Source organism: Myotis nattereri, assembly GCF_964212035.1.
Source record: "Myotis nattereri genome assembly, chromosome: 1".
In the NCBI taxonomy this organism is placed as follows: domain Eukaryota; kingdom Metazoa; phylum Chordata; class Mammalia; order Chiroptera; family Vespertilionidae; genus Myotis; species Myotis nattereri.
In genome coordinates this window covers 149,974,094-150,000,642 of record NC_138075.1, presented here as the reverse complement: position 1 = coordinate 150,000,642, position 26,549 = coordinate 149,974,094, and the positions used below count along the sequence as shown (strand labels likewise).

General features: G+C 52.1%; 1 protein-coding gene across 2 annotated transcripts in view; it reads left to right on the top strand.

The window, feature by feature from the left end:
* Positions 1-24,319, top strand: part of DIP2C (disco interacting protein 2 homolog C) — a 377,981-nt gene extending 353,662 nt beyond the window's left edge. For both annotated transcript variants that reach the window (XM_081098294.1, XM_081098295.1), the window contains 6 exons: positions 2,655-2,716; positions 13,761-13,818; positions 16,095-16,169; positions 17,981-18,155; positions 19,167-19,290; positions 20,962-24,319. In XM_081098294.1, the coding sequence (XP_080954420.1) occupies positions 2,655-2,716; positions 13,761-13,818; positions 16,095-16,169; positions 17,981-18,155; positions 19,167-19,290; positions 20,962-21,214 (747 nt within the window). In that variant the 3' untranslated portion in view covers positions 21,215-24,319. The remainder of the gene's footprint in view (positions 1-2,654; positions 2,717-13,760; positions 13,819-16,094; positions 16,170-17,980; positions 18,156-19,166; positions 19,291-20,961) is intronic.
* Positions 24,320-26,549: the final 2,230 nt, after the last annotated feature.

The following is a 26,549-nucleotide window of genomic DNA, read 5'->3' as shown; positions in this document are numbered from 1 at the left end:
ATCTCCGAGTCCTGCCTGTTTCCTAAACATAAAGGTGCTGAGAGAAAGCAGTAGCCATAGTTACCAGCACGAAGGGAGGAAGAGAGAGGAGGTCAGATCATCATTTTACCTCTGGAACCATTGGTTTTTTTATAGACTCACTTCCAATTGAGTAGTGGTAGTTTCTCCATCTGGCTTTGTTTATCACCAAGTTAAGACAACTGTTGTATTGCTGCCCTTGTCACCTCTGGAATCCGCCTGGTACTGTGACTGTAGGGAGAGGGCTCGGTGGGGCCATACAGGCACAGCAGCGGCATCAGTCCAGGGGCCACGGGATGACTTCCACCCCTCCTGCATTTCTGGGAAAAACAGATTGTATCAAAGGACTTGGCCTGAATTGCTGCTTTCTGGAGTTTTACCACCATGCCAGTATGGATAATTTAATAGGGGTAGAGATGGGTACCAAAATCACGGAAGGTGAAAAGAAAATGGAAGGAGGTGTCTTCGGGGTCAGCAGGCATGAGGAACTGGCACAGGATGTGAGTAGATCACCTGTGAGCCTGGGGTCCTGGTGTTTGGTCCTTTCGTGCTGCAGAAGTCCTTTGGCCTCTTTCTTGTACCTGATCTTGTAGGTGAGAAGTTTAGATGTAAAAGCTTCCAGGTTCCCTTCATTACTGTGATAGGAAACTTGGAACTGTTTCAGTGAGGAACACTCAGCTTTGTAATTCATACTCCTTACTTCTCTCTGAAAAGAAAGGAAACTTTAAAAAGGTACCATGAAATTTTACTACCCAGTACTACCACTGAACTTTATGTGATTAAGAAAGAAAGAAAGAAAGAAAGAAAGAAAGAAAGAAAGAAAGAAAGAAAGAAAGAAAGAAAAGAAAGAAAGAAATCAAAGTACTTACATCTGTGTGTCCATGGCAGTCACCTATTACTTTATTCTGTTGCTTTGTGGATATGTTGGCATTTTTTTAAGATTTTTTTTTTTTTAGCCTTTAATGGTATAGTGATTGATTTTAACAATTTCCATATTTGACATTGATTTTGATCTTCTTTTACTTTGTTCCCCGCTTGTTGCATTCTCCTCCCTCCCCCTTCCTCTTCTTCATCCCGTTTTTTATTATTGGGTTGTTTTGTTTCTGTGTCTGTTGTGTGTCGTTTGTTTTTGGTTTCTGTTGGCCTGGTGTTCTCTCCTTTCTCTTGTTCCCCACCTCCTGCTGCTGTAGCCCCACAGGCTGTGGAAGCTGGCCCAGCAGGTAGGCATTTCCTCTTCATCCACGCCAGTGCCTCCCACCCAGACCAACCTGTCAGCTTCCTGCAGTGGGACAGACTAGGAGTTGAGTGCACAGTCTGACTGGGGTTTACAGACCTCGTAGGCAAGAAGACGGATGCCCAGAGTGACGTCATTCCTCCGTTCTGTCCAAACATTGTGTGACGAGTGCTGTGCTCTCATTCATTGCACAACATTAGTGACATCTCCGTTTTACTTCACTTTCTACTTTTGGTGACCCGTTTTCTGATTGTTCACTTATTCATTGGCCCTCTATGGTTACGTGTTTTGCATTACTTAGAGCATCAAACCACTTCTCCACTCAGCACTGGTCTGTGACAAAGCTCCACTCAATGGTCCCAGGTTAGAAAGAATGCTCTTGGCTTGCACTGTAGTAAGCTTCCAGCTAGAGCTGGCTGCGTGTGCTCTGTCCCTGGTGAGATCCCAATGACCAGGACTGTTCAGTAGGACAGTGTGTCTTTATGAGGGTGTCTTTATTTCTCTTTTAAAAAATACATAAACATGCTTTTGGTATAAGATGTAAATTCTCTTCCGAAGAACTTTAGTTCTTCAAACAAATTCTGAGGGTGCCCTCATTTCTTGGCCAATTTGTTTTAGGTTCCATCTTTTTCTACCCAGGGTATTGCATTGCCTTCCCAAGAAATGTACGTAGATGTTTGGCTTGTCATGTAGCTTTAGTGACATTGTTCTCACATGGACAGAGCTCACTGGTTAGAGGTCAACTCAGCACATGTTTTGAAGGGATTTATGGTACAAGTAAGGTTTCTGGACCCCTGCGTTAAATAAGCAGCCAGATAGATCAGGCCACAGACCACCGAGGGTTGCCCAGCTGACTAGCGGTAAACACACCACCTCCTGGGCCTATATCACAGGACAGTAACCTCCTGCAGCTGGAGGGAAACCAAGACACAAGTAGAACTAAAAGGAACAAGATAGCTCTTGTCTCTTCTTCCTGAATCTGTCCATTTCTGTACATGTTCTCCTTCAGTATCTTGAGCTCTACATACTTTTGGACGCACCTGGTCAAGTATCTCAGCAAATGAAGCTTCATATCCTGACGGCCTGCTTTGGCAGGCAGACGTCTCAGCAGTCTCAGACGTCTTTTCTTCGGGAAGATGTGTGGCGTGCCTCTTTTCTTACCTTGATAAGTGTGATTGGCAGTCAAGCTGCATGAAAGCCCAGTGTTACTCTATTAAGTCCTGTCGGAATTGAGGTTACCAAACTGAAAGCTAACAGGTATCGTAGAGAGTGGTGGTTTCAGTGCTTTTGGATTTTGTTCCATTTCAGATGTCACCGAAAATATGCTTACTAGCTTGTAGGAAGCAGACCCAGATTCCTCCCTCACATACACGTGTTGACCTCACTGTGTCCTTGCTTGCAGGGGACCTCAGGACCTGATCCAACCACCGTCTACGTTGACATGAGAGCGCTGAGGCACGACAGGTATGATGCACTTGTGATGTTTCCAGGCGTGCGAATCCCCATCTAGAAAAGGAGGGGCAGCAATGTTTACCTGCCCCAACCAGAAACGCCTTATGAATAAAGCAGTGGAGTGGGCAAGTCGGCTTGAACTCAAACTCTCTCCACATTGTGTTTTGTTAACATGCCCAATAGGCCAATTGACTTTTTGTCTTAAAATGCACATGGAGTCCTGGCTGTGTTGCTCAGTGGTTAGAGTGTTGGCCCAAGGATCAAGGGTCACGGGTTTGATTCCCAATCAAGGACATGTACCTGGGTTGCAGCTTCAATCCCCAACCCCTACTGGGGTACATGCAGAAGGCAACCAGTCAATGTTTGCCTCTCACATAGATGTTTCTCTCTCTCTCTCTCTCTCTCTCTCTCTCTCTCTCTCTTTCTCTCTCTCTCTCTCTCCCTCCCTCCCCCTTTTCTCCCTTCCTTCCACTCTCTCTGAAAATGATTGGAAAAAATATCCATGGGTGAGGATTAAAATTTATATATATAGATTTGCTGCACCATAGCCAGGTGTGATCAGAGTTGCTTTTTCTAAGTTTAACCAGAGCACTTGATTCTTTTCTTCAACCATTTCAGTCAGGCACCATTTTGCACTTCATAAAACAACATTTCTTTACATGAATTGAATTTTTTTGTAACTGAGTATCCATGAAAAACAAAAATACAAGTCAAACCCACCGGTGTATCTCAGTGGTTGAGGGTTGTCTGTCTATGAACCAGGAGGTCATGGTTAAATTCCCAGTCAGGGCATATGCCTGCGTTGTGGGCTCAGTCCCCAGTAGGGGGAGTGCAGGAGGCAGTAGATCGATGATTCTGTCTCCCCCTTCCTCTCTGAAATCAATTTTTTAAAAATCCTATATAATAAAGAGGTAATATGCAAATTGACCCTCACACCGTTACGCCGTCACAAGATGGCGGCGCGCACAGCGGGGGCGGGGCTGGTGGCCGCTCTGTGCAGCCCAGAGGCGGGGCATCAGGGAGGCACTCCAGGACTCGGGGCCGTCCCACAGTACGCTGGCCACGTGGGGTGGGACTCTGGGCAGTCACATGGCGCGAGAGGGTGGGGAGGTCCCAGGTCTCGCGCAATTTCGCGTGACGGGTCACTAGTGTATATATACTTTAAAGATAACACAAGTCAAGTTACCATTCTGTGCAGCTTCCTGAGTGGCCTTGAGCAAGAATGAAGGCTGGTGGATGATGTAAGTGCCCTCAAGGAACTTGGTAGTGCCCAGGGAAATACTACTTGCCTGCCTGGGCCTGTAGCCTTGTTTTAGGTCCTACTGTGTGAAGGGAATTGAAGGGGTTGGAGGCCATCTGTGGGAGCCCCTCGGGGGCCGAGGGCCCACACAGAGGGCACAAGCTGCACTGCAGCAGGATCCCATCTGGGACCTTTCCAAAATTCAGAAACTTAGCTTGGAACAGATCAGGTATCTAATGCATATAAATTTCCAAATGGAACATCTAGGCTTTAAAACAAACCTACTTTACTCCTTATAAAAATCATTGAAAATAACTTTATAACTTCACAAGGTGAGCAGTAGCTCCTGAAAGACCCTGTGTGGGTGACATTCAGGTAGTTGTGTCTGGCCTGGCCCCCAGTGCACAGGCGCAAACACGGTAAGGCCATGGAGATGAGAACTCCTCACCTTCCGGACCTGGAGAGCGGACTACAGGGTCAAATCCATTTATCTACAAGAATGGTTGTCATAAAGGGCAGGTGTCCAATTCTGAATTATGATGGCCCTGGAATGTCAGGATGGTTGAGAGCAGGGACTTAGGGGATTTCTCTTTCCTGGAAAAGGACAAAGATTCAAAGGACTCCTTTCTAACGATGTTTGGACCCAGCCTTTTAGCTGTCTTCAGTGCAGCAGGTCTCCCTGTTGAGAAAAGTGAAATAAAATTGGAACCAGCACAGTGTATGACAGTGAGGCAATAAAATGCCAATATCAGACCAATATCTGCTCTAGAAAGAGCCAGGAGACGTGAGTCCTCGGGAAAGGGTCTTGGTGATTCACTAATTTTTTGAGCCTGGCGAGTCCATAATCCTCTTAAGGGACAGTGTTTTCCCTACTCTGTAAGTAATCTCCAATGCATGCTTCTCCCTAACGAGGTCACCCAGTAGGAGTGGCAGTGCTTTGTGCAGGGGGAGTTGCTGTGCGGCTGTGTGTTCTAAAAGATAACCCTTAGGAGCAGCAGCGATCACTGCGGTTAGTCGTGGCGCTGATTGAGCAAGCAGCCCAGCTCCCGCCGGTCACACAGCCCTCCCGCCGTCCAGGCCGCGCCCAGGCAGCCTTCAGAACCCCCTGCTCCCCGTGTTCTCAGAGGCTCAGGCACTTCCTCCAGCACCCCTCCCCCAGCCTTCTGGCTCAGAGCGGAGGACAGCGGCTGGGAGCTGAGGGGCGCTGTCAGACCCCAGAAATGTTTGCTTCTCATCTTCATCTTCCTCAGTGCTTGACTCAGAGAAACCAAAGCACCCCAATCCCTGGGTCAGACGTGACAACAGCTGCCGTGCTTCCCGTCCCAGAGCACATTCCCCAGGGCTCTCAGAGGCAGGGCTTCCTCCACTGCCTTCTTCCCGGTGCCTGCACAGGGCCCAGCGCCGCCCTCTCCGCGCTGCCTCTCGCTGGCCCTCTTCCTTTCACTCTTTTCCCCCACAGCCTGCGATGGGAGGTTGGGACCTGGACCTACTGACCAGGTATTTCTGTCTCAGGCACCGGCCCTCGTGTGGCTCTGGGCAGCAGGGCTGGGCTCTGCGTCCTGCCCCGTCCTGCTGGGCCCCTTCTTCTGAAGGCGGCAGGAACCTCAGAATGGCTCTTTCCCTCTCCTGTTGGACACCACAGCCCAGGCTTCCCATGGCGGGAGCCTTGCCAGCGCCTCTCCTGTTTCTGCACCTCCCTCCACTCTGTTGAAATTTTCCTCGTTCTTTCAAGCACAGCTCAAATAATGACTCCTCTGATATCCCCCGTGAAAGTGTCATCCAGCGTCACATCTCCGGCATCACTTCTGACCTAATGACACGCATCAGGTGCGCCTTACGCTGTTGGCTCTGGGGTCTGATCAGTCAGAGTGCAGCTCTCTCCTCTCCTGCGGTCCTTGGACAGCTCTGTAACCTCCGCGTCCTCGTGCTCAGAGTGGCCCAGGAAAACCAGGGGCCCGGGAGGTGCCAGCAGGGATAGGAGCTGTCCCAGGAGCCCAGTAGGCAGGGGGGCTGTGCTCCCCATGATATGGGGGTGTCTTCCCCATGGAGAACTTGCCTCTCTATCCAAACCAGGTTTCCAGGGGGACAAAAGGGAGCCGCCCTCTCTCAGGCCCCAGTGGGGAGGAGGTGAAACAGGAGAGCCTTTTAAGATAGGAACCCTAACTCTCTCGTCACTATTCTCATTTAAAAAATGGGGCTTTTGTCTTCGTAAGTTGAGCTGTACAGGCATGCCTCATTTTATTGCACTTCACAGATGTTGTGTTTTGTTTTGTTTTTAGAGTTTATTGAATTAATTCTTTTTAAAAAATATATTTTATTGATTTTTTACAGAGATGAAGGTAGAGGGATAGAGAGTTAGAAACATTGATGAGAGAGAAACCTGGATCAGCTGCTTCCTGCACATCCCGCACTGGGGATGTGCCCGCAACCAAGGTACATGCCCTTGGCCGGAATCAAACCTGGGACCCTTCAGTCCGCAGGCCGGCGCTCTATCCACTGAGCCAAACCAGTTAGGTCAGATGTTGTGTTCTTTTACACATTGAAGGCAAGAACCTCCACCAACGAAAACATTGGGATTCTTTTTACTGCGACACTTTATTGTGGTGGGGTTTGGACCTGGACCTCCATGTCTCCAGGGTCTGCTGGTACTAATATTCAGGCACAGGGTTCATTACTTTTCCTGTTGCTTTAGTACATTCACCTGGGAGCCCAGGGCACCTGCCCAATTACCACTTAATGTAGACAAGGTAGGCTTGTCAGTACGTGTGTGCCGTTTCCCTGAGAGGAAAAGGTTGTGTGTGAGCATGTGTGAGAGACAGACAGTAGGAGCGGACAGGAGGACCACTCTTATCAATGCCTGTGTCAAATTGGTTTGATTTCTACCTGATTTTCTGCCTTTGTTTTTAATACCCCCCTTTTTTGTTTCTTGGAATCAGTGGGGTTTGTTTTTTCCCAGTGGTCTGCAGGTTGCCACGAAGGACATTTCTCCCTCACATATGAGGACACTTGTTCTGCTTCTGGACTACATTTAGTTCCTATGGGCACCAGGGGAAAACGATGAAACTGTTTTGAGACTATTTGGAGGTGGCTTTGTTTTTAAAGTATTCTCTTTTTAAAATATATTTTTATTGATTTCAGAGAGGAAGGGATGGGGAGAGAGAGGTAGAAACAGCAGTGATAAGAGAGAATCATTGATTGGCTGCCTCCTGCACACCCCCTACTGGGGATCGAGCCTGCAACCTGGGCATGTGCCCTGACCAGGAATTGAACCAGTGACCTCTTGGTTCATGGGTCGATGCTCAACCACTGAGCCACACCAGCAGGTCGATTTTGATTTTAAAATATATCTTTATAAGGCAGGGAATGCATTCCTCAGAACTGTCAATATCATAAAGGCCAAAGGCTTTGGGAATGTTCCTCTTTAACAGAAGATAAGTAGACATGACAACCAAATGCAAAACCTAATGCTCAGCTGGGTTCTGCACTCGAGTGGGGAATGCTGTGAAGGCTACTGTTGGACTGATGGACACATTTGGAATGTAGTCTGAAGATTAAAGCTTTGGGTCAATGCTAAGTCACTGAAGTTGATAACTTCTGTGCTCATGTAAGAAAATGTCCCTCCTCTTAGGAAACAAACACTGAAATACTTAGGAGTAGCACGCCCCCCACCCCTAGTACACTCACCCCTTTTCCCCTCCCCCAGAGGCCTGCATCTCCTAAACTCTAAGGGTCCCCCTGAGACTTACAATCAGGGGAGCAAGGGGCAGCAGCCAAGCCCCTGATCCTGTCTCTAAGGCCCCCTTTTCTCTGACGTTTCAGTGAGCTGACAGCAGCCCTGCTGCGGCTCACTTCTTTCCTGTGACGTTTCTAGAGCCAAAGCAGCCCCACCTGGGCTCTCCTGGTGCTGCTTCTGTCCTAAGCCCTTCCTGTTTCCCTGTCCCCAGCTTTAATAAATGTGCTCTCCAAATAAAACTTCAAAAAGAAAGAAGTACCTCGGAGTAAAGAGCCACCATGTATTCTGCTTACCTTCAAATGCTCCCCCAATGTGTGTGTGTGTGTGTGTGTGTGTGTGTGTGTGTGTGTGTAAGAGAGCGAGAGCCAACGATAAGGCAAATGGAGTAAAATATAAACCATCGGTGAATGTGGGTAAGGAATATTACAGGTGTTCTTTGGATTATTTTCATTTTTGTAAGCTATAATTTTTAAATCATTTTAAAGTAGAAATTTTTTTTAAAAAACAATGCACATAAACATATAAAATCTAGAAATTATTTTCAGGTCTTCCTTTCTCACTCAGAAAGGGCAAGGCAGCAAGACCTTAGCGGGGCGTAACAGGAACGGGTTAGGACTACTGTGGCAGACACGGGTGGATGTCAACGGAAGGGCTGTGTCTGGTGGAGCCTAAGGGTAGAAAATAGCATGGTGCCGGGAAGGGACTAGAAGCAAAATCCAGAGGTTTAGGAACTCTCCATGTCACCCCTGCCCTCTGTGCACTCTCTTGCCCAGGCTTCTCCACAGAGGCGTTCAGGCCACAGCCCCGCCACTCTCCCACCTCTGTGAGAAGGGCAGCCACGCAGGATGAGTGTCTCCTTGTGGCAGGTCCACATTGCGGGGACGTGCGCTTGGCCGCCCAGCAGGAGACGACCCTCCGTGAGGCCCTCACGGGTGTGCACAGCGACCTCCTTCCCAAGAAGACAGTGTAGGCGGGAGGTGGGCGTGACACCGGGTGAGACACCGGACAGACCGATGGCCTCCAGGCAGAGCAAGGTCAGCATGGGCAGTGCTGAGTCTCACTGAGTACGTATCCTGGTTAAGATGTGGTCTGCCTTCCAAAACCCAAAATGCAAATCGAACCACAGGAAAAGCGTCACGTAATCTCACCTGAGGGACATCCCCCAAACACCTCACCAGATCCCAAACTGACAGGCCGTGAAAAGCAGGGAAAGTCAGAAACTGGCACAGCCCAGAGGAGCTAAGGAGACACCATGACCAAATGTCATGAGTGACCCAGAAGAAGGTCTTCAGGCCAGAGCTGAGGAAGTGCGACTAAAGTATGGGCTTGAGTTAGCAATGAAGTATCAGTTTTGACTCGCTGACTGCGACAAGCACATTGTCCTAATGTAAGGCGTTTGTGTGTCATGAGTTAGTGGCTATTGCTGGGGACATGGGCAGTTTGTCCATCCAGGTTTTTATGAGTTTAAAACTTCTCTAAAGATAAGGTTCATTAAGAAAAAGCCAAGGAGGCCTGAAAAAGGCTATTTCTAAATGTAATGCAAATGAATTTGCCATTAAAAAAACTAATGAATGGGCCCAGCCAGCGTGGCTCAGTGGTTGAACATCGACTGATGAGCCAGGAGGTCACGGTTAGATTCCCGGTCAGGGCACATGCCCAGGTTGCCAGCTCAATCCCCAGTGTGGGGCGTGCAGGAGGCAGCCAATCAGTAATTTCTCTCATCATTGATGTTTCTTTCTCTCCCTCTCCCTTCCCTCTCTGAAGTCAATAAATATATGTTCGTTTAAAAAACCTTATGAATGGACGTGAAGCTTAACCAGTTTATCTCGCTGTTGCTGTAGAAGTACTAGTGAGCTTGATGAGGACCTCAGATGACATGGTTCCTTTGCACAGGACTAGCTCTCAGAAGTCTGAGCGTTGGTGGAATCTGAAACCCGTTGGGCAGCTGGCTGCGGAGTGGGGCCCTGTGGGTGCACGTATTAGACAGAAACCCGCCCGTCACAGCACGCAGCCCACACCCCCAGTCAGGGGTCCACAAACAGACCTCAGCAGCAAGAAAAAGATCCAGAACTCCATCCGTCCTGAGGGAAGGACAAGGAAGGCTTTCCAAAGTCTGGATTTGGGGAGGGAGGGCAGGTGGAAGGCAGGGCACATATATTAGAGTTGTGATCTTATAAGAGAAGAGCCACCCGACGTGCTTAGGGGTTTTGTTTGGACAATGCTGATGTGTTAGATAGGCTTTTCTGTCATCACTCGTTCTAAGGCGATTTTACCTGGCTTGGGGCTTTCATGACGCACCTGCCACTGGCAGCTTTGTGGCAGTGCCCTGGGCTGGCCCCCAGGCACCCTGCAGCCTTCACTCAGTGCTGGTTCAGGGGAGACCCTCCTTCAGCAGCAATGGTTCTGAGTGTGTGTGTGAGTGTGGGTGTGAGCATGTGTGTGTGTGTGTGTACGTGTGTGAGAGTGTGTGTGTGTGTGTGAGAGAGTGTGTGTGAGTGTGTGTGTGAGTGTGTGTGTGTGTATGTGTGAGAGTGTGTGTGAGTGTGTGTGTGAGCATGTGTGTGTGTATGTGTGTGAGAGTGTGTGTGAGTGTGTATATGTGTGAGAGTGTGTGTGTGAGTGTGTGTGTGAGTGTGTGTGTGTGAGCATGTGTATGTGTGTGAGAGTGTGTGTGTGTGTGTGTGTATGTGTGAGAGTGTGTGTGAGAGTGTGTGTGTGTGAGTGTGTGTGTGTGAGCATGTGTATGTGTGTGAGAGTGTGTGTGTGTGTGAGTGTGTGTATGTGTGTGAGTGTGTGTGTGTGAGTGTGTGTGCGTGAGCGTGCGTGTGTGTGAGTGTGTGTGTGAGCGTGCGTGTGTGTGTGTGAGTGTGTGTGTGTGTGTGTTTAATCATAACTAAAATGTTTTATTTGACACCATTAAGTGTATGAATTTTAAACACATTCTTGGACTGGAGGCTTTCCATCAGCTTGTTCAACTTTGGCAACTGTCTTGTCCCCAGTGGTCTTGTGGCCAAAACAGTAGTTCTTTTTTAGTGTTTTGTTGTCATGCTACTGTGGTGGGTGTGCGAATGTGATGTCTGTTGTACATAAGCACTAATATTTTTGTGTGTACTTCTAATGACCCTCTCTCATATGCTTCGCTAGCAGCAAAGGAAATAGCAAGATATTAAAATTCAAACTCTGACAGTAGAACCTCCGTCTCTTTGCCCTCGCAGCCAGGAAGCTGAGCAGTCACTAAATCCCATCACAGAACCTACATGAACAAACCTAAGCTTTTTGAATATTCAACTGCTTCCCATCTTTGGGGATTCTAAAAATCTTGTTCAGATGGTCTCATTATATTATATTGGGTCTGTTAAATGCCTCCGATTGTTTTTGGAGAAAGATGCACTTTAATGTTTAATTAAAAGCCTGGCTGGCTTTCCAGCAGCATGTCCGTGGCGTCCTGGGCCACACAGAAGCTTAGATTCTGCACAAGCGGGTTACCCTGGGTCCTGTCCCGAGTGCGAAGCCAAGTGTGTGTCTGGGTGGCCATGTGGGTTGTGGTGATTAAAGGCACAGACGGTGCTGGTCCTCAGGTTGGGAGAGACCAGGGGGCACCCGTGCCTGGGCAGCAGCATGGCCAGCAGGGACCGGCGCCCTCCTCGCCCTCCTGACCGTGTCCACCGGGACATGTCACACACAGTTTGTTGTCCCGGCCCGAGGAGGTCAGTGGACAGGCAGGGCTTCACTCGGCCGCCCGTCACCGCCTGCTGCCCTTCCCGCTCCCCGCCCTTCCCTGTGTGGGTGGCAGGTGTACCTCCCAGCCCTTGCAGGAGGCACATCTTGGCCTTTTTCTGTAAGAGGTGCTTCTTTTATTTGTGCAGTTTCTTTTCTGGTGGGTGAAGGGCAGTCCACGTGGCATGTGCTGCCAGAGCCTGTAGCTCTTCCATTCAGCACCCGCCCTGAGTGAGTCCGGCACCCGTCCCGACACCTCTCTCTCCCTTCCTTCCTTCCTTCCTTCCTTCCTTCCTTCCTTCCTTCCTTCCTTTCTTTCTTTCTTCCTTTCTTTCCTTCATAATATATTTTATTGATTTTTTACAGAGAGGAAGGGAGAGAGATAGAGAGTTAGAAACATCGATGAGAGAGAAACATCGATCAGCTGCCTCCTGCACACCCCCCACCGAGGATGTGCCCGCAACCGAGGTACATGCCCTTGACCGGAATCGAACCTGGGACCCTTCAGTCCGCAGGCCGACGCTCTATCCACTGAGCCAAACCGGCCAGGGCCTGGCACCGCTTTCTCACTGACCAGGGAAGTTCCTAACGTGGTCCTCCTCTTGCCCACGTTTCAGCTCAGACCCCACCTCTCTTCCTTTCTTGGAGGCCAAAGGCCACACAGGGAAGGACAGGAGCCGAGATAAACTCCGAAGGCAGGAAGAAGGCAGAGGAGGCCTGCTGGCCAGAGACGTGCAGTGGGGCGTGGCCAGGAGCCCCCTCGCAGAAGGAGAACCTGGCCTTTGTCTTATCCCCCGGCCTTGGCCGGGCCGGCCCAGCCAGGCAGAGCCTGCGGGAGGGAGAGAAGGGACAGCCGTGGGCGTCCGGGGCACCAGTCCCGGGGTCCATGGACGTTGGGCACGAGCAGCCTCGTTGCATCAGGTGCCCTCTCTGAAGGCATCCCAGTCACAGTGCCGCTGCCGGAGCTGCTTGGCACGTCCCAGTGCCTGGCAGGGTTTCCGACACCCTCCAGTACTGGTGGCCACGGGTGGACAGCGGCAGAGAAGCTTGTCCAGAACGGCCCTCATTTCGAACTAAAAGTTTGCTCCCCGGCCTGATCACCTGGACTTTGTAGGACATCCAGCCCAGCCGCTGGCCGGCTGCCCCCCGCCCTTGGCGGCAGCCCACACAGTGGCCAGGCCTCTCTCTCTGGCCCTTTCCCCTTCCTTCTGTCCCGCTTTCCTCACCCTGCCCCCACCCACTCATAGTTCTCCCAGCCAGGACAGGCCTCACGTCCCCGTCGCTTTCTCCGTCTGCAGCAAATCGCCAACACCCAGAGCCCACAGCCGGCCGGCCGGCCAGCCACCAGGCGCAGGCCCCTTCGCAGAACCTGAACGGCCTCCTGGGCTGCAGGCTTCAGGGTCATCGGCAGCGGTGTTTCCCGCAGGCCTCACGTGCAGCTAAAAGTGCTGCTCTGTGTGTCTGCTGCCGGCTAACGGTGCATGGTCCTCAGTGGTGGTCACCCCTCGCCCCTGCCCCCTAACTCCCTCACACCTCCCTGTTTTCAACAGTTACCACGCAGGAGGAGGAGCTATAGCTACGCTCATGCAAAGAACAGGTTATGCTGCTGAATGTCACATATCCCTGTGCCCCACCCTCCTGCTGACAGCATTTTCTCTGTAGCTTCCAAGAACTCGGGCACCTTCTCCTTCACTGCATCTTCTTTAGGAAATGTCCTCTAGGTGAATGAGCGGCATCTCAGTCTGGTCCTGTGGCAGGAATGTGAAGCCGGTCACAGAGGCCGCAAAACATTAAAAATGCCGCTGAGAAGGACTCCGCCAGCTCGGGCGGTGACAGCACCTGTGTCCTCCGCAGGGCTCACAGTCAACTACCATTGAATCACCTTTACGCTGAAAAGAGTTGCTTTCCTGAAGGGAGGTTTGGCTGCCTGGCCTGGCCAGTCCCCTCCTGGCTCAGGTGCGCCTGTGTGCGCCGCGGCGGCTCTGTGCGGCTGCGCCGGGGGCTGCGGGGCCGGCCGTGGGCAGAGCAGCTCTCGGGGAGGCAGTGGGTCCTCGTTCTTTCCGTTTTCTGCAAGTGCTGAGTTGACGCCTGGTTTCATGCAGAAGCATTTTCCCAATCGTTTCACAGGTTTGGGAAATGGGGCTGCACCTGCCTTCTCTGTGGCCTGGATGGGTGGCTCGTGCCACTTCCACGGCGCACAGTGGGGCTCTGCCATCGGGCCCCTTTTTCTTTGCCTTCTGACCGCCCTTCGCACCGGACAGTGCGCACACACAGTGTTCCCCGCTGCCGCCGGACACTGGCTGCATGAGGACAAAGGGAGCCGGGGGCCAGGAAAGACTCAGCAATCCCTCCGTTTCTCGTTGCAGAGTCCGCTTGGTAGAACGAGGATCCCCGCACAGCTTGCCGCTTATGGAGTCAGGGAAAGTAAGTATTCAAGGAAGAAGTATGCGTTTCTGTGTAAGTATGAGCCTCTGTGGAAGGGTTTTGAAATTTTAATGTTATTTTATAGAATATTGTTTCCACAGTGTTTTTTTGAATGTGGTTTATCAGGGCTCGGTTTGGCCATGAGTACAGAAACTCTAACAGTGTTTTCAGGGAGCTAGAGTTTTTTCCTCTCACATAAAAGAAACCCTGAGGCCACCAGGGGCCCCAGCACTTTTGTCTTGTTCTGCTCTGCATGGGCCCCCTGCCCAGGGGCACCTCGGGCCTACAGAGGCTGCCGCAACTCCAGGTACGGTTTCCACGTTTCCTGAGAAGGGGACACAGGACAAGGAGGAGACCAGTGGTGCAGGCCTGCGGGAAGCTCCCTGCGCCGCCTCACTCTCAGAGGCCAGTGGCCGGCACGGGGTCACACAGGCACACCCAGCCGAAAGGAAGGCTGGGAGCACTGGCCTGGTTCTGCATGTCTCTGGGCCTGGCTAACAATTGGGGTACTGGTTACTGTGGACGTAGACAAAAGAATAGTCATCAGGAGACATCTAGGACAGTGATGGCGAACCTATGACACACGTGTCAGAGGTGACACGCGAACTCAATTTTTTGGTTGATTTTTCTTTGTTAAATGGCATTTAAATATATAAAATGAATATCAAAAATATAAGTCTTTGTTTTACTATGGTTGCAAAGATCAAAAAATTTCTATATGTGACACAGCACCAGAGTTAAGTTAGGGTTTTTCAAAATGCTGGCACGCCGAGCTCAAAAGGTTCGCCATCACTGGACTAGTAGTTCCTGCCACCGTGGTTATGTTTCTTATAGAAATAAAGAACAAGAAACATACTTAAACCTAAATGGAGACCTTTTTCTCTTTTTGGCTGCAATTGTCAGATCTCTCCTCCACCTAATTCTAAACGAGTCTTATTTTGCTCCTGCACTTTTTATAAGTCGTTTCTAACCACAGGAAGCAGTTCTCCCCTCCCCGCCCCCCAACCCACCCACGCAGCCTGGTGGACCATTAGAGACCTGAGCCGCATGTCACAGTAGCGACTTCAGGTGCAGGACAGCTGTTCCGAGAGCTTTTACCACAGATCTGCCTACTTTCAGTCACATGATGTTAAGTAGCTGAACCGAGGCAAGCTGCGTTCTAAATTTGCAGAATCAGCTTTTGGTTCCTCACTTTTGTGGTTTCGGTGGAATTCAAAACATTTCTTAGCTAAACTTCTATGAAGAAGGAAATGCTTAATATCGATGTTTTGGAACAAGGTGTTTGCCTGCAGGAGGAAACCGGAGGCATGTGGAGCACAGATGGGAAGCCCTACAGGTGTTCTCGTCACGCTGCCCCCGCCTGCACAGGCAGTGACACGCCCTCCCTCACGTCTGGCCGCCACGGGGTGGCTTTCCACTAAGCCCTTCGGCGGTGCCTGCCGCATTCCTGACAACCTTATCCCTGGCTTCCTTAATTCAGTGTCTGCTGCAAGCCTTGCCCTTCCTGCTCACGTGCCAGGATGTGAAGTGTAATACTAAATATATTTGAAAAAAAATAATTGAAAACTTCCTATTTGGTGTCCACGTAAGAAGCATCCAAACTTGTAGAGAATTTCTGTAAGAGATTATTTGAGCCAAAACTGATGACAGTTTCTGGAGAGCGAAATCTCATGCTCCAGAGAAGGGCAGCTCGCAGCTTCCCGTAACCATTTGGAACTCGGGAGAACTAGGGAGTGAGAGGCAGCAAGGTGGGGTTGGGTTGCAGGGTGACTCTTAAGATGGTGTGCGCTCGTGGGGGCGGTGACACTTATTCCAAAGGTGTGCTAACCTCGATGACAAGAGCAACGGACAGGGCTTGCTCCAGGCAAAGGCAGACCTTTTACCAAAGAACGTATAGTAACGACCCATCAAGACCTGCCCCGTTAGGAGTTTGTGATCAGATCACCCTGTGGGGTTCCATCCGTAGAAGCACGTTTTCATCCTCCACGTTTGCAAGCATCGGGCTGTGTTAAATTATATTCTTTATCATGTTTCCGTTTTTAAGATCTTAAGATCACTTTGACACAGGCTCTCACGTTGCAGTAACAATTACAGTGAAATGCAACTATTATGCTGTAATTACCTAATGCCGTGGCACATAGTTTTTATTGAAAGCCGTACCACTTTCCGATTATTTTAGAAAGGAAAGCAGGCATATGGAATGACGGCAAGATCAGGGTTGGTTGCGGTGTAGGACCCGCCTGTTTACTGACAGGGCTGTTCTTCTTCCCACATAGATACTTCCGGGCGTTCGGATCATCATCGCCAACCCAGAAACAAAAGGACCGCTGGGAGACTCACACCTGGGTGAGGTGAGTACTGGCTCCTCTGGGAGACAGAGGCTTGGAGGCCAGATTTATCCTTCTGCTACCTGCGGGCTGTCCCCCAGGAGACAGCGCTCCCACGCCCCTGACCACAGGGCCCATCTGGTCGCACTGGGGAAGTCACCACTGACCGGCTGGGAAATAGCGTGAGATGAGCTTTATTGCTTCAAGGAGCCCATGACGGTTCAGGACTACAAAGTGGGACTTCCCTAAGGAAGTGGGCTCGTTTCTCCTCAAAGAATTTAGAAGAGAAAACTGTGTGGGCTGTGTTTCCTCATTTCTCAGCTCTTGCGCTTGTTGTCCACGGCCGCCCTTCCTCAGGGAGTCGATAGGGAGGCATGCAGCGGGCATCCTCTACAGCCTCGGGGCGTAGCAGCATCCGCAGGTGTCTGCAAGCGGGAGGAGGACAGCGGTTCTTCCCACCTGGGTGTCGGCGTGACACTCTGCTTCTTCGACTGCGTAGCCACCTTCCTGCAGGGAGGACGTTGGGGCATCAGGAAAGGGCCTTCTGCGTCACACAGATGCACTCCCTTCCGGGGTTCCCGCTGTGAGGCGAGCCTGCTCCCCACTCGGTCAGCTCCCTCCTGCCCAGCGGACGTCCCCGCTGCAGTGCCACCTGCGTGTCCCTGGCGCGCCCTAGCCTGTGCTGTAGCCGATGCCTTATTAGAAACTCCACGGTCAGCGCTGTGCCTGGAGGACACAGCGACATTTACACGTTGCAGATGAGCAAACAAATGATCATGGGCGGGTCCCAGCCACGGCTCCCTCCCCCAGCTCCTCTTCCTGGGCTGCTTTGCGGCCCTCACTCGAACCCCAGAGTCATGCAAAGATTAGAACTGAGATGACAGTTCTACACCTTTTACTCCATTCGTTGAAATAAGATTGGGTTGTAGAGGCTGTTGTCTCGGCACCTGGAGAGGACCCCCAAGCACTGCGCTCCCGTGCCGGGGAGAACCCACAGACGGCAGTCCGACTGTCCTAGTGCCACGTGTCTAGGGAGGAAACCTTGTTAGAAGCGGAGCACAGTTTCCATTCCCCGCATTAGACGGCTACTTTCCTTCTCTGTTGGGCAGACAACAGTCGCTCACAGACCTGCTGTGTCCGGGAGCTGGGGTACCATGTGCACAGGGCGGAGCTTCGACTCCCGGGAACTTGACTGGTTTTCATTGTAAATAAGATAACGGAGCAGCTAGGCCCAGAACACCCCTGACTGCTCCAATTCAGGACATTGTACAGACCTCGTAGCACACAGTGTGTGAGCGTCTTAGGAACGTCAGTGACGTAAGGGTTTCCCCCAGTGGTTCCCATAGCTCCAGGCAACCCGCCCGGTCTTCACTGTGAGTCAGCACATCCTTTCCCGTTTTCCCGAATGGCACACACTCTGGTGTTTTTGTTTCCTGGTTTCTGAAGTTAGAGTTTTCCCCTCTTAGAGTTTGTTTTGTTCTGTGTTGTTTCCTGCAGTATATTTCCAACAGTATGCAAAATGGATGCAGGGGGAGATAAATCATAAAGCCTTTTACTATTTCTCCAGGTTGCTTTTTGGAAACAGTCATTATATTTGAATATGCATGAGGAAACTGGTACAACTCTGCTCACTGGTTGTATTTATTTAAAAACCCTCCATCAACCTGCTTTGATGGGAGTCTCGGCGGGCAGATGGTGAGGCCCCCAGAGCTGCAAGCTTGCCGCGGGGCTTCTGTGTCTCCCCAGAAACCGGAGTGAGGTCAACGTCGCCTTGCCTGTGCCGTCCAAGGACACATCCTCAGCTTGACTTACCCAGGCCTGTTCTCCCCTCACAGATCTGGGTCCACAGTGCCCACAACGCCAGCGGCTACTTCACGATTTATGGAGACGAGTCCCTCCAGTCAGACCACTTCAGCTCAAGATTAAGTTTTGGAGACACCCAGACCATCTGGGCACGAACAGGCTACTTGGGGTTCCTGCGGAGAACTGAGCTCACAGACGCCAATGGAGGTGAGCGTCCAGGCGGGCGGGTGAAGGGCCAGGCCCCCCAAACACGGAGGACCTGTCAGGGGTTTGGAATTCCCAAACCCGGAACATGAGTTTCTAGGGGTCCCTGGGGCTGCCTGACACCCCTGCCTCACACAGCCAGGAGCTGGGTTCACCCGGCCAAACTGGCACACGTTTCGGGGGAAAGTACAAAAACATGTTGGCATCACGTTTGAAGTTAAGAAGCCCAGAGACGGTTTTACTTGAGGGCACTAGCTGGGAAGAGCGCAGCTCAGAGCTTTGAGGTGGGTGGTGACCCCGACCTCGCTGGAGGCGCGCAGGCCCCGTCCCGCCCCCACAGTCACCGTCAGAGCCACAAGTCAGTGTCTCCATTGCATCGGACCTACGTCAGCAAAGACTTCTGCCCTGGTGTTCTCTACCTGGATCACTTCTTCAGATTCGCCCTGATGTCTTTCCTGCCCTGAAGGGGAAGGATGCGTCTCTCATTTGTGAGGCAAGAGGGGCCGCCTACGTCACATCAGCCCTTACCCTGGGTCTGCAGGGCGCATGAGAACACATGTGCCGTCACAGGGCTGAGGAACTCTGTTCTGAACATGGTCAGAAACCCAGGTGCCGGGTAATAGCACTGAGACCTCCTGAGACGGCAGCAGAGGGAACCGGGTGACCTGCTGTTCCGGGTCCTCGGTCGGTCCCCGGGCACACACCGTGAGGAGGGAGGCGCAGTGCCACCCCTGGACCAGGTGCCACGAGGAAGCCACCATCCCACGTGTGGCTCCCGGGGTGGAAGCAGCCTGGGAAACGCCCTCCCGAGGGCCAGGCAGAAGCAGCGCGCCTGCCCCCGTGCTCCCCTGAGGGCCGCGGGCTGAGCGCGCTCCCCGCAGAGGGCAGCCGTCCCCAGCTCAGCCACTCCTTTCCTTGCAGCTCTGGCTCATTCTGGAGTCGTTTTAATCTTTCCTTGTAAGTGGCTTGAGCGGCATTTCGGTGACTCTCACACATACTTGGTTCCCTGCACAGAGCGCCACGACGCCCTGTACGTGGTGGGAGCCCTGGATGAGGCCATGGAGCTGCGCGGCATGAGGTACCACCCCATCGACATCGAGACCTCTGTCATCCGGGCCCACAAGAGCGTCACGGAGTGGTGAGTGCCCCCGGGCGTCTGCGCACCACAGCGGGTGGGATGTGCAGCGTTGGTGACGACGGGTCCTGTCTGAGCTTTGGGTCGTAACCCTTTACCGTTCGGGGCTACGACCATGGCAGGTCAAGCTGGTGTCTCGCACGTTCCCTGGGAATGACCTGCGACGGCCGGGTTCACATGTGGCTCCATGCTGGCCGGCCCCGGGCCCCGGGGACCACCGGCAGCTGCCCATCGTGTCCTGTCCCCCAGCCTCCCTCTCCTGCTGCTTCTGCAGTTCACCCCTGGCCTGAGGAGGAGGATGTGACACCCATGTCACATTATGTGTCCGGCGACCAAGTCTCTCCCTTCCTCGCTGGGCCCCGAGGAACCTCTGACAGGACAGTGACAGCCCCAGCCCCAGCCCCAGCCCCAGCCTCCTGGCAGACCCCCGCCTCCATTCAATATGGACATCGGCCAATTCTGATGCCGTGTCACCAGTTCCAAATGCCATAATGACACGGCACCAAGTGCCACGTCACGGTGCCACTGTGGCATCAGCACCGCACCAGCGGGCTCCCTTGGCTGTGAGAGCAGGGTTTTGTCACAGAGATCAGATGGGGCACCGGCTCCAGCACACCTTCCAGGGGTAGCACTGTCCGTGCAAACCGGGAGGGCGTGGTGCCGTTTCCCTTTCATTTTCACATGCACGTTGGTCATTCTAAACAAAACACGCATTTTTTCCTAATAGACATACGTTCACAGTTAATAAAACAATAAGTTTTCCCATATACGTCCTGCCTCACAGCTGAGATAGCACCTTCAGTGTGTCCGGCATGAAAAAGCAGTTACCAGCTGCCCACTGCAGCGCTCTGGAACCTGGTGCTGTCCCCGTGCACCCCCACCCTGGGACCCTTCTGGTCTCCATAGCCTAGCAGACCATGGGCACAGGGCAATGACTTTTAAGGTTCATAACCACTTTGTAAAAGCCCAACCGTATGAGGTTAATGTGCCTTAAGGTGCAAATCATAGACTTGGCTCCCACAGATCGGGCGACTGACTGCCCCGGGTGACCTCCCTCTGGAAGATCCCAGAGGAAGCACTCTGAGCGAGCCTTTGACATCGTAGAGGAATTACCCCCAAACGGGTCGGCTCTTGCTGCGTGCAGTCACGTGAACGCGGATCAGTGCTTGTGCCCCCGCATCGGCAGTTGACCCCTGAAGTATTCGACCTGAGCCGGGGGCCTGCGGGTCGGCCGGGGGCAGCTGGCTCGGGGCCCCGGATGTTTCTCTCTGCCAGGCAGAGGCAGGTCAGCACCAGCCCAGACACCCAGGGCTGTCCAGCCTCGGCCACATCCCACTGTCCAGGTTAATGCGGCTCGAGGCCAAGGGCAGGACACAGACCCTGCCCTGAGGGCCGCCGTGTGCCGATGGAGGGAGGAGCCGCCACTGCACCCTCACCCCTCAGCACAGTGGGGGGCGGGGGCTGGGGGGAGAAGGAGCTGCCAGGCACAGAGATGACGGGGATGGGCCGGCAGGAGAGGCTAATGACAGGAGCACGAGACAGTCCGTGAGCTCAGAGAGGCCGCACGCGGGCTGGAAGGGCTCAAGCAGGTTCACGGAGAACCAAGCGGCACTTCCTGAGAAGAGAAGGTTGAATGAAACCGCCGGTGCAGGGATGGCTCTCTCTCTCTTCCAGCGCTGTGTTCACCTGGACAAACCTGCTGGTGGTGGTGGTTGAGCTTGACGGCTCAGAGCAAGAGGCCCTGGACCTGGTCCCCTTGGTGACCAACGTGGTGCTGGAGGAGCACTACCTGGTGGTGGGCGTGGTGGTCGTGGTGGACATCGGCGTCATCCCCATCAACTCGCGGGGAGAGAAGCAGCGCATGCACCTGCGCGACGGGTTTCTGGCCGACCAGCTGGACCCCATCTACGTGGCCTACAACATGTAGCCCGGCCGCCGGCTCCGCAGGCGTTTCTGGAGGTGGTCGCATCGTCCTCAGTGTCGCCGCGCGAGCGGCAGCAGGGCGCGTCGCGGGAGGGAGCCGTCTCGCGGTGCTTGGAGGAGGCTGCCCGCGGCGGCCCGTTGGCGTGGGTGGAACGGACACGTGAGTTATCGCCGAGGTTTGCTCAGAAGGACCTCGCATTTTGCCTTCAGTTCGTTGGAAAAGCCCATTTCGAAACATTTTTCTTCTTTTTCTTTTGTTATTGGATAATAAGTGCTTTTTTCGTAAATGTGGTATTTCGTTAAGCCAAAATAGCAATTAAAAAAATATTCTGCCCTCCAGATGGGTTCTTCTAAACAATCTATGTAGTGTGACAGAGCATTGTTTTTCTCTGTTTTACTGTGTCCTGAGATCTTAATGACATGGACCTGTTACTAACTTAAGCCATTGCTAGCTCTCATCCTTTTAGGACAGTCTGTTGAGGTACGAGGAAACCTTCCAAATAGCACCTTCCAATTAAATTTTAGCAGCTTTCTTTGTCAGAAATGTGCTGAAGACACAGAGGCTAACACACGGCCTTTGGCATTAGCATAGAATGAGAGGAAATTATAAATAAGGTGTATTTCAGCAATTATCTTGCAGATATCTTTGTACTAAACTAAAAAGATAAAATAAGTTAACTTCAGATGTAATTATGTACAAAACGTTTAATTTATTTTGATCTCTTTAGAAGTATAAAAGAGAAAAAAAACATTCAAGAATATTAAAGTCTTGTAATGTTTGCTAATATAAAAAAGTGTTGTATTATCTTGCGTGGATAGTATCACAACAAAAATATATATATATGAGATATAAATTCACTAATGAGCAGAGGAGATTTTAAAGTTTAAAACGCAGAACCTGCCACTTGCATGGTGTCCCCTCCACGGTGTGTAGATAGGAGAGCTGCTCTCACTTCCGCTCTGCTGATGGGAGCAGCCCGGTTGCCAGCAGCCCCGGCCAAGCGTTTCTTCTAGAACCAGAGACCAGCAAGTGACATGATTGGAAACTATCTCGAAGACGGCGAGGGGCTGTGAGGCGAGCCGCGCCTGCTTTCCTCTGCTGCTGCGAGAGCCGCACCGGACAGTGTGGTCGGCGTGCGCTCACGGCCCGGCGCGCACGGGAGGCAGGCGGCCCACAGCACTGTTCTCTGAGCTGCAGGAATTCGTTGCACAATGTTTTTCATCATTTTTGTTAGTGTCACCCTTTTTTGGTCCTTGGTATGAACAGGAATGATCCTCTGCGGTCATTGGCACCCGGCTGCGTTGATTCCCCTCAGATGGCCACTGCGGGGAGTGGACAGGGTGTTCAGAACGGCATTCGGGGGACGATTCACACAGAGCGTCACTTCAGCCGGCTCTCCGGGGCTCCCCAGCCCGCGGGAGCAGAACCCACAGGGACCCCGCCCAAGCTGCCCGGACTCCCCCAGCGCCCCTGGCTGGAGCAAAAGCCGCACAGCTGCCTTCATGCTGCCACCTGTGGATCCCACGTTTCTGGTTCCCGTCTCGCTGCTGCCTCCCAGGTCTTCTCATTCCCAGGCTCGTCTGTACACTCCTCATTGAGTCGGCCCATCTGTCCAGCCAGGAGGAGGCGTCAGCTACCCTAGCGTGATTGACTGGATCGCTGGCCCCGGATGGCCCTGCAGTGGCTCTCGTTGCTAGATGTGCATGACTAAGATTGTTGCTGGGCAAAATTTAGATTCTCTTTTCATTTTCTCGTAGGCGATGTCTTTATCTGCCCTTGCTGTACGCGCCAGCAGTCAGCCCTTTGCTAAAAGACAGTTTTGTTTGACTTCTGAGATCCAAGGCTAATTGTTTTTGTTTTTTAAAATTTAAGTGGCATATTTTTTTAAATTTGTCTGCATGTGGGATGCATCCTTCCATCACCACAAATCATTTGGCTTCTACGATATGGTTTGACTTCATTGCTGCGTGTGAATATTTCTCCACGTGCTTCAGATACACATTCCTATGGTCTCCGCTTCCTACGGGGAGAACTCGCCACACACAGAAACAAGACATGTCCCACACTCACCCACCTGGTTAGGAAGGGGGTTTAAGGTTTCGGGAAAGACACTGAGCAGGACACACAGCTGCAGGGTCACTCATGAGGTCCAGCTGGGGTCGGAAGGGGCAGGTCAGGTGTCACTCCAAACACGACCCTCGCCCGCCCACATCAGCTTCCAGGCCCGGCTGTGAGGGAGGATGTGAAAGCGTCAGCGACATCCTGTCACCCTCCCCACCCCCCCCATGTCGGAGTTGAGGTCCAGAGGGCGGGGGGCTTGGGTGGCAGCTCTGTTGTGCAGGAAAAAGGAAAGGAGGCACTCGGCACCACCGCTTCAGCAATAACGAAGGGTCGTTCTGCATCGCAATTCACTGTAGATAAACCTCTCATGGGAATGTGACAGGTGTTTGTCTTGTGACCTTGTGCTTTTGAAGTCAGACAAAACCGCGTGATCAACTTGCACAAAGGAGGGTGCACAGTGAACATTGAAACACAGACCTAACCCACCAGGGCGGCTTCCTCATGGTGCTTGTGTATTATATATATCTAACCCTGCTTGACACTTTGCCCCGGGAAACCGTCCCTTTTATCAGTTGAATGTTAGCAGCGTTATTTCATAGAGTGTGATGACTGGTTAGAGAAGTTCATGTACTCAGCCAATCACGGTTTCAAACAAAATTTTTATGTGCAAAGGACGGCAACCTTCTCGTATGTTAAACCACCAGTAAGCTTTGTACATCTGTGATAACGCCTGTTTTATATTCAAATGAACAAATAAAAGCTTTTATTTTTGTTGCTCTGAAAATAGCAGTTTCTTAATTGGTCCCCTGGGAAACTGCCCGGGACAGCTTCCGTCCAGGAAGGAAGTGACTCCTACGGGACATGGGAACTGTATCTGACTCTGTTTACATAATGTGTTGCATTACTTCTTAGTACAGAGAATCATACTTTGAACAATGTTTAAATTTTGATGTGGGCATTTATTGCTAAAAAGAATTCCTATGGCAACAAATGTTTTGTGAAATGTTTTTTTAAATTCTTTTAAATATATCTAAATATATTTGTTCACATTTTGCTGCAAGTGTAAGATTATTGGTTAACTTCTGGGATAAAGAGCAAGCATGAGTCCTGTGTGCAAACACTTCCGTCAGCTGTACTGCAGGGACCCTTTGCATGTCAGGAGGAAGGTCTAGCTGGCTAGTTCAACCCAAATTATCTTTGTTCATGTGACAAGCAAAAGCCCTATCTTTTGCCCAAGACCTGAGAATTCTTATGGCTTTGTCTTTTGGAAAGCAGTAGCCAGTTAACCGACTTTCCGTCTCACGGTTATAAAAGATAAGTTTATACACAGACAAATCATTAGAACTCAGATCTGCACACAGATCACCAGGCTTAACCGCTCATATTAGAAATCCACTTGGCCCCCCAACCCACAGCTTTTGTTCCAGGCAATCCTGTACTAGTTGGGGTGATGCCTTGGGTGTATGGAAGTGGGGGGGCTGGCCGACCAGCCGGCTGCATTGAATTACACAGACTATTGCCAGGAAGGTCCCAGTGTCTCAGATGGTGGCCAAACAGTGATGAATCAAATACAGACAAGATGACCAAGAGAGGCCTGCACAGACCTTCCCGCGCACACGTGTGTGTGTGTGTGTGTGTGTGTGTGTGTATGCGTGTGCGCACTGGGGTGGGTGTGAGTGAGAGTGCTCTTTGGTGATGGCATGCTCTGCACCCCCAGCTCAGTGCGGAGTTCTTGGGACACAGCCAGCAGTAGTTTGGTTGGCTGGTCGGTTATCATTCAGTGTCTTAGTCATCCTCCCAGCGTCTCCTCATTTTGCTTCGTCTCCTCGCCTTGTACTAGTGTATTAACTATCTCTTCACCCGTTAGCCTTCCTGCAGGAGGACAGGGTGTGCTTTCTGCGAGCACGCCTACGGGGCACCGGGCACGGGGCGGGCCTTCAGTGCACCTGCCGGATGGAGGACCTCCTCACGGGTAAGTGGCACCAGGGGCTCGCAGCCCCCCTGCGAGAAGGAGGAGAGAACGGAGAGGTGATAGGAATTTCTGGGAATGGGATGAGCATGCTGTTCTTCATAACCCAGAAGGTGCCAGTGCATCCAGGAGTCACGCAGGCCTGTTGCCAGAGGTACTGATTCTAGTAACTCATGCTGGGGCCCGGCTATCCCTGCCATTTGACAGATAACTAGAAATGCCAGCAAGAGGGTCAGGGCTGACAAGGAGAGACGGGGAGGAACTGGAAGTGACTGATGTGGTTAGTGAACAGAGTTGTAGCCTCCATGCGTGCCCGTCACGTGCCCCGGACAGGACACGGTGGAGGAATGTGAAGAGCCGCAGGGTAGACGGCCACCCAGGCTGGTGGACCCCGCACCTCTGCCCCAGCTCATCCTCGGGAGGACGCCCTGGGGACAGCCCTGCGGCGGGTCCGGTGACTGCCCTGGGCCTCGCCAGGCTGCCCAGGCAGCTGTGCAGCTGGAGACAGAAGGAGCGTGTGATGCTGAGACAAAGGGGCCAGTGCACCCGGTCACCTTGCTGAGCGATCATCGGTGAGTCCCTGACCCGTGTCTGGGCTGCTTTTCCTCAGACCCCAGTGCAGGGGCCGGTGAACCCGCCCTAGCCCCTGACTGTTATCAGACCAGCTTTCCTGCTGAGAACTCGGGCCCCCGTGGGGGTAGGTAGCCTCAGATGGGTTCTGAGCCAGAACCTGAAGTACCGGCCATGGGGGGTGGAGTAGGGAGAGGGGGGGATTCGAACGAGTGTAAAGCAAACATGAGGACAAATGTCCTCGTCGTCGTCCAGAGCAGCTCCCAGCTGCTGAGGGTGTATGAGGGGCGGCAGGAGGTCAGCCCCACCTAGGCCATCGCTTGCGGGTCACAGACCGGAGCAGGAGCAAGTGCGCGCTGGGCCCTGGAGGAGCGGGCGGAGAAGCTGCTTAAAGAGACGCTGTGACCCTTTGTAACCTGAGTAATCAAACCTCGCGTGTGGTCTGTTAAATATCAAGTCGATATTCAGGTATTACCGAGTTAAATACTTTGATCACGTACAAGGGTGACCCGTGGGGCTAATTTTCTGCAGCCGGCTCCTCCCGCCCCCATTGTGTAAATACGCCTCCAACCCGACCCAGGGCCTGGCAGCTCCATGCTCAGGGAAGGAGGGGTCTCGGCGAGCTTAAGGACTTCTGTGTCTACAGCACTGAGCTGGGGACAGGCAAGTGCCAGGGGTGCAAGGCTGTGGGGGACAACCTCTTGGTTAAGGAGGGGAAGCTGGAAGCCGGAGGTGAGC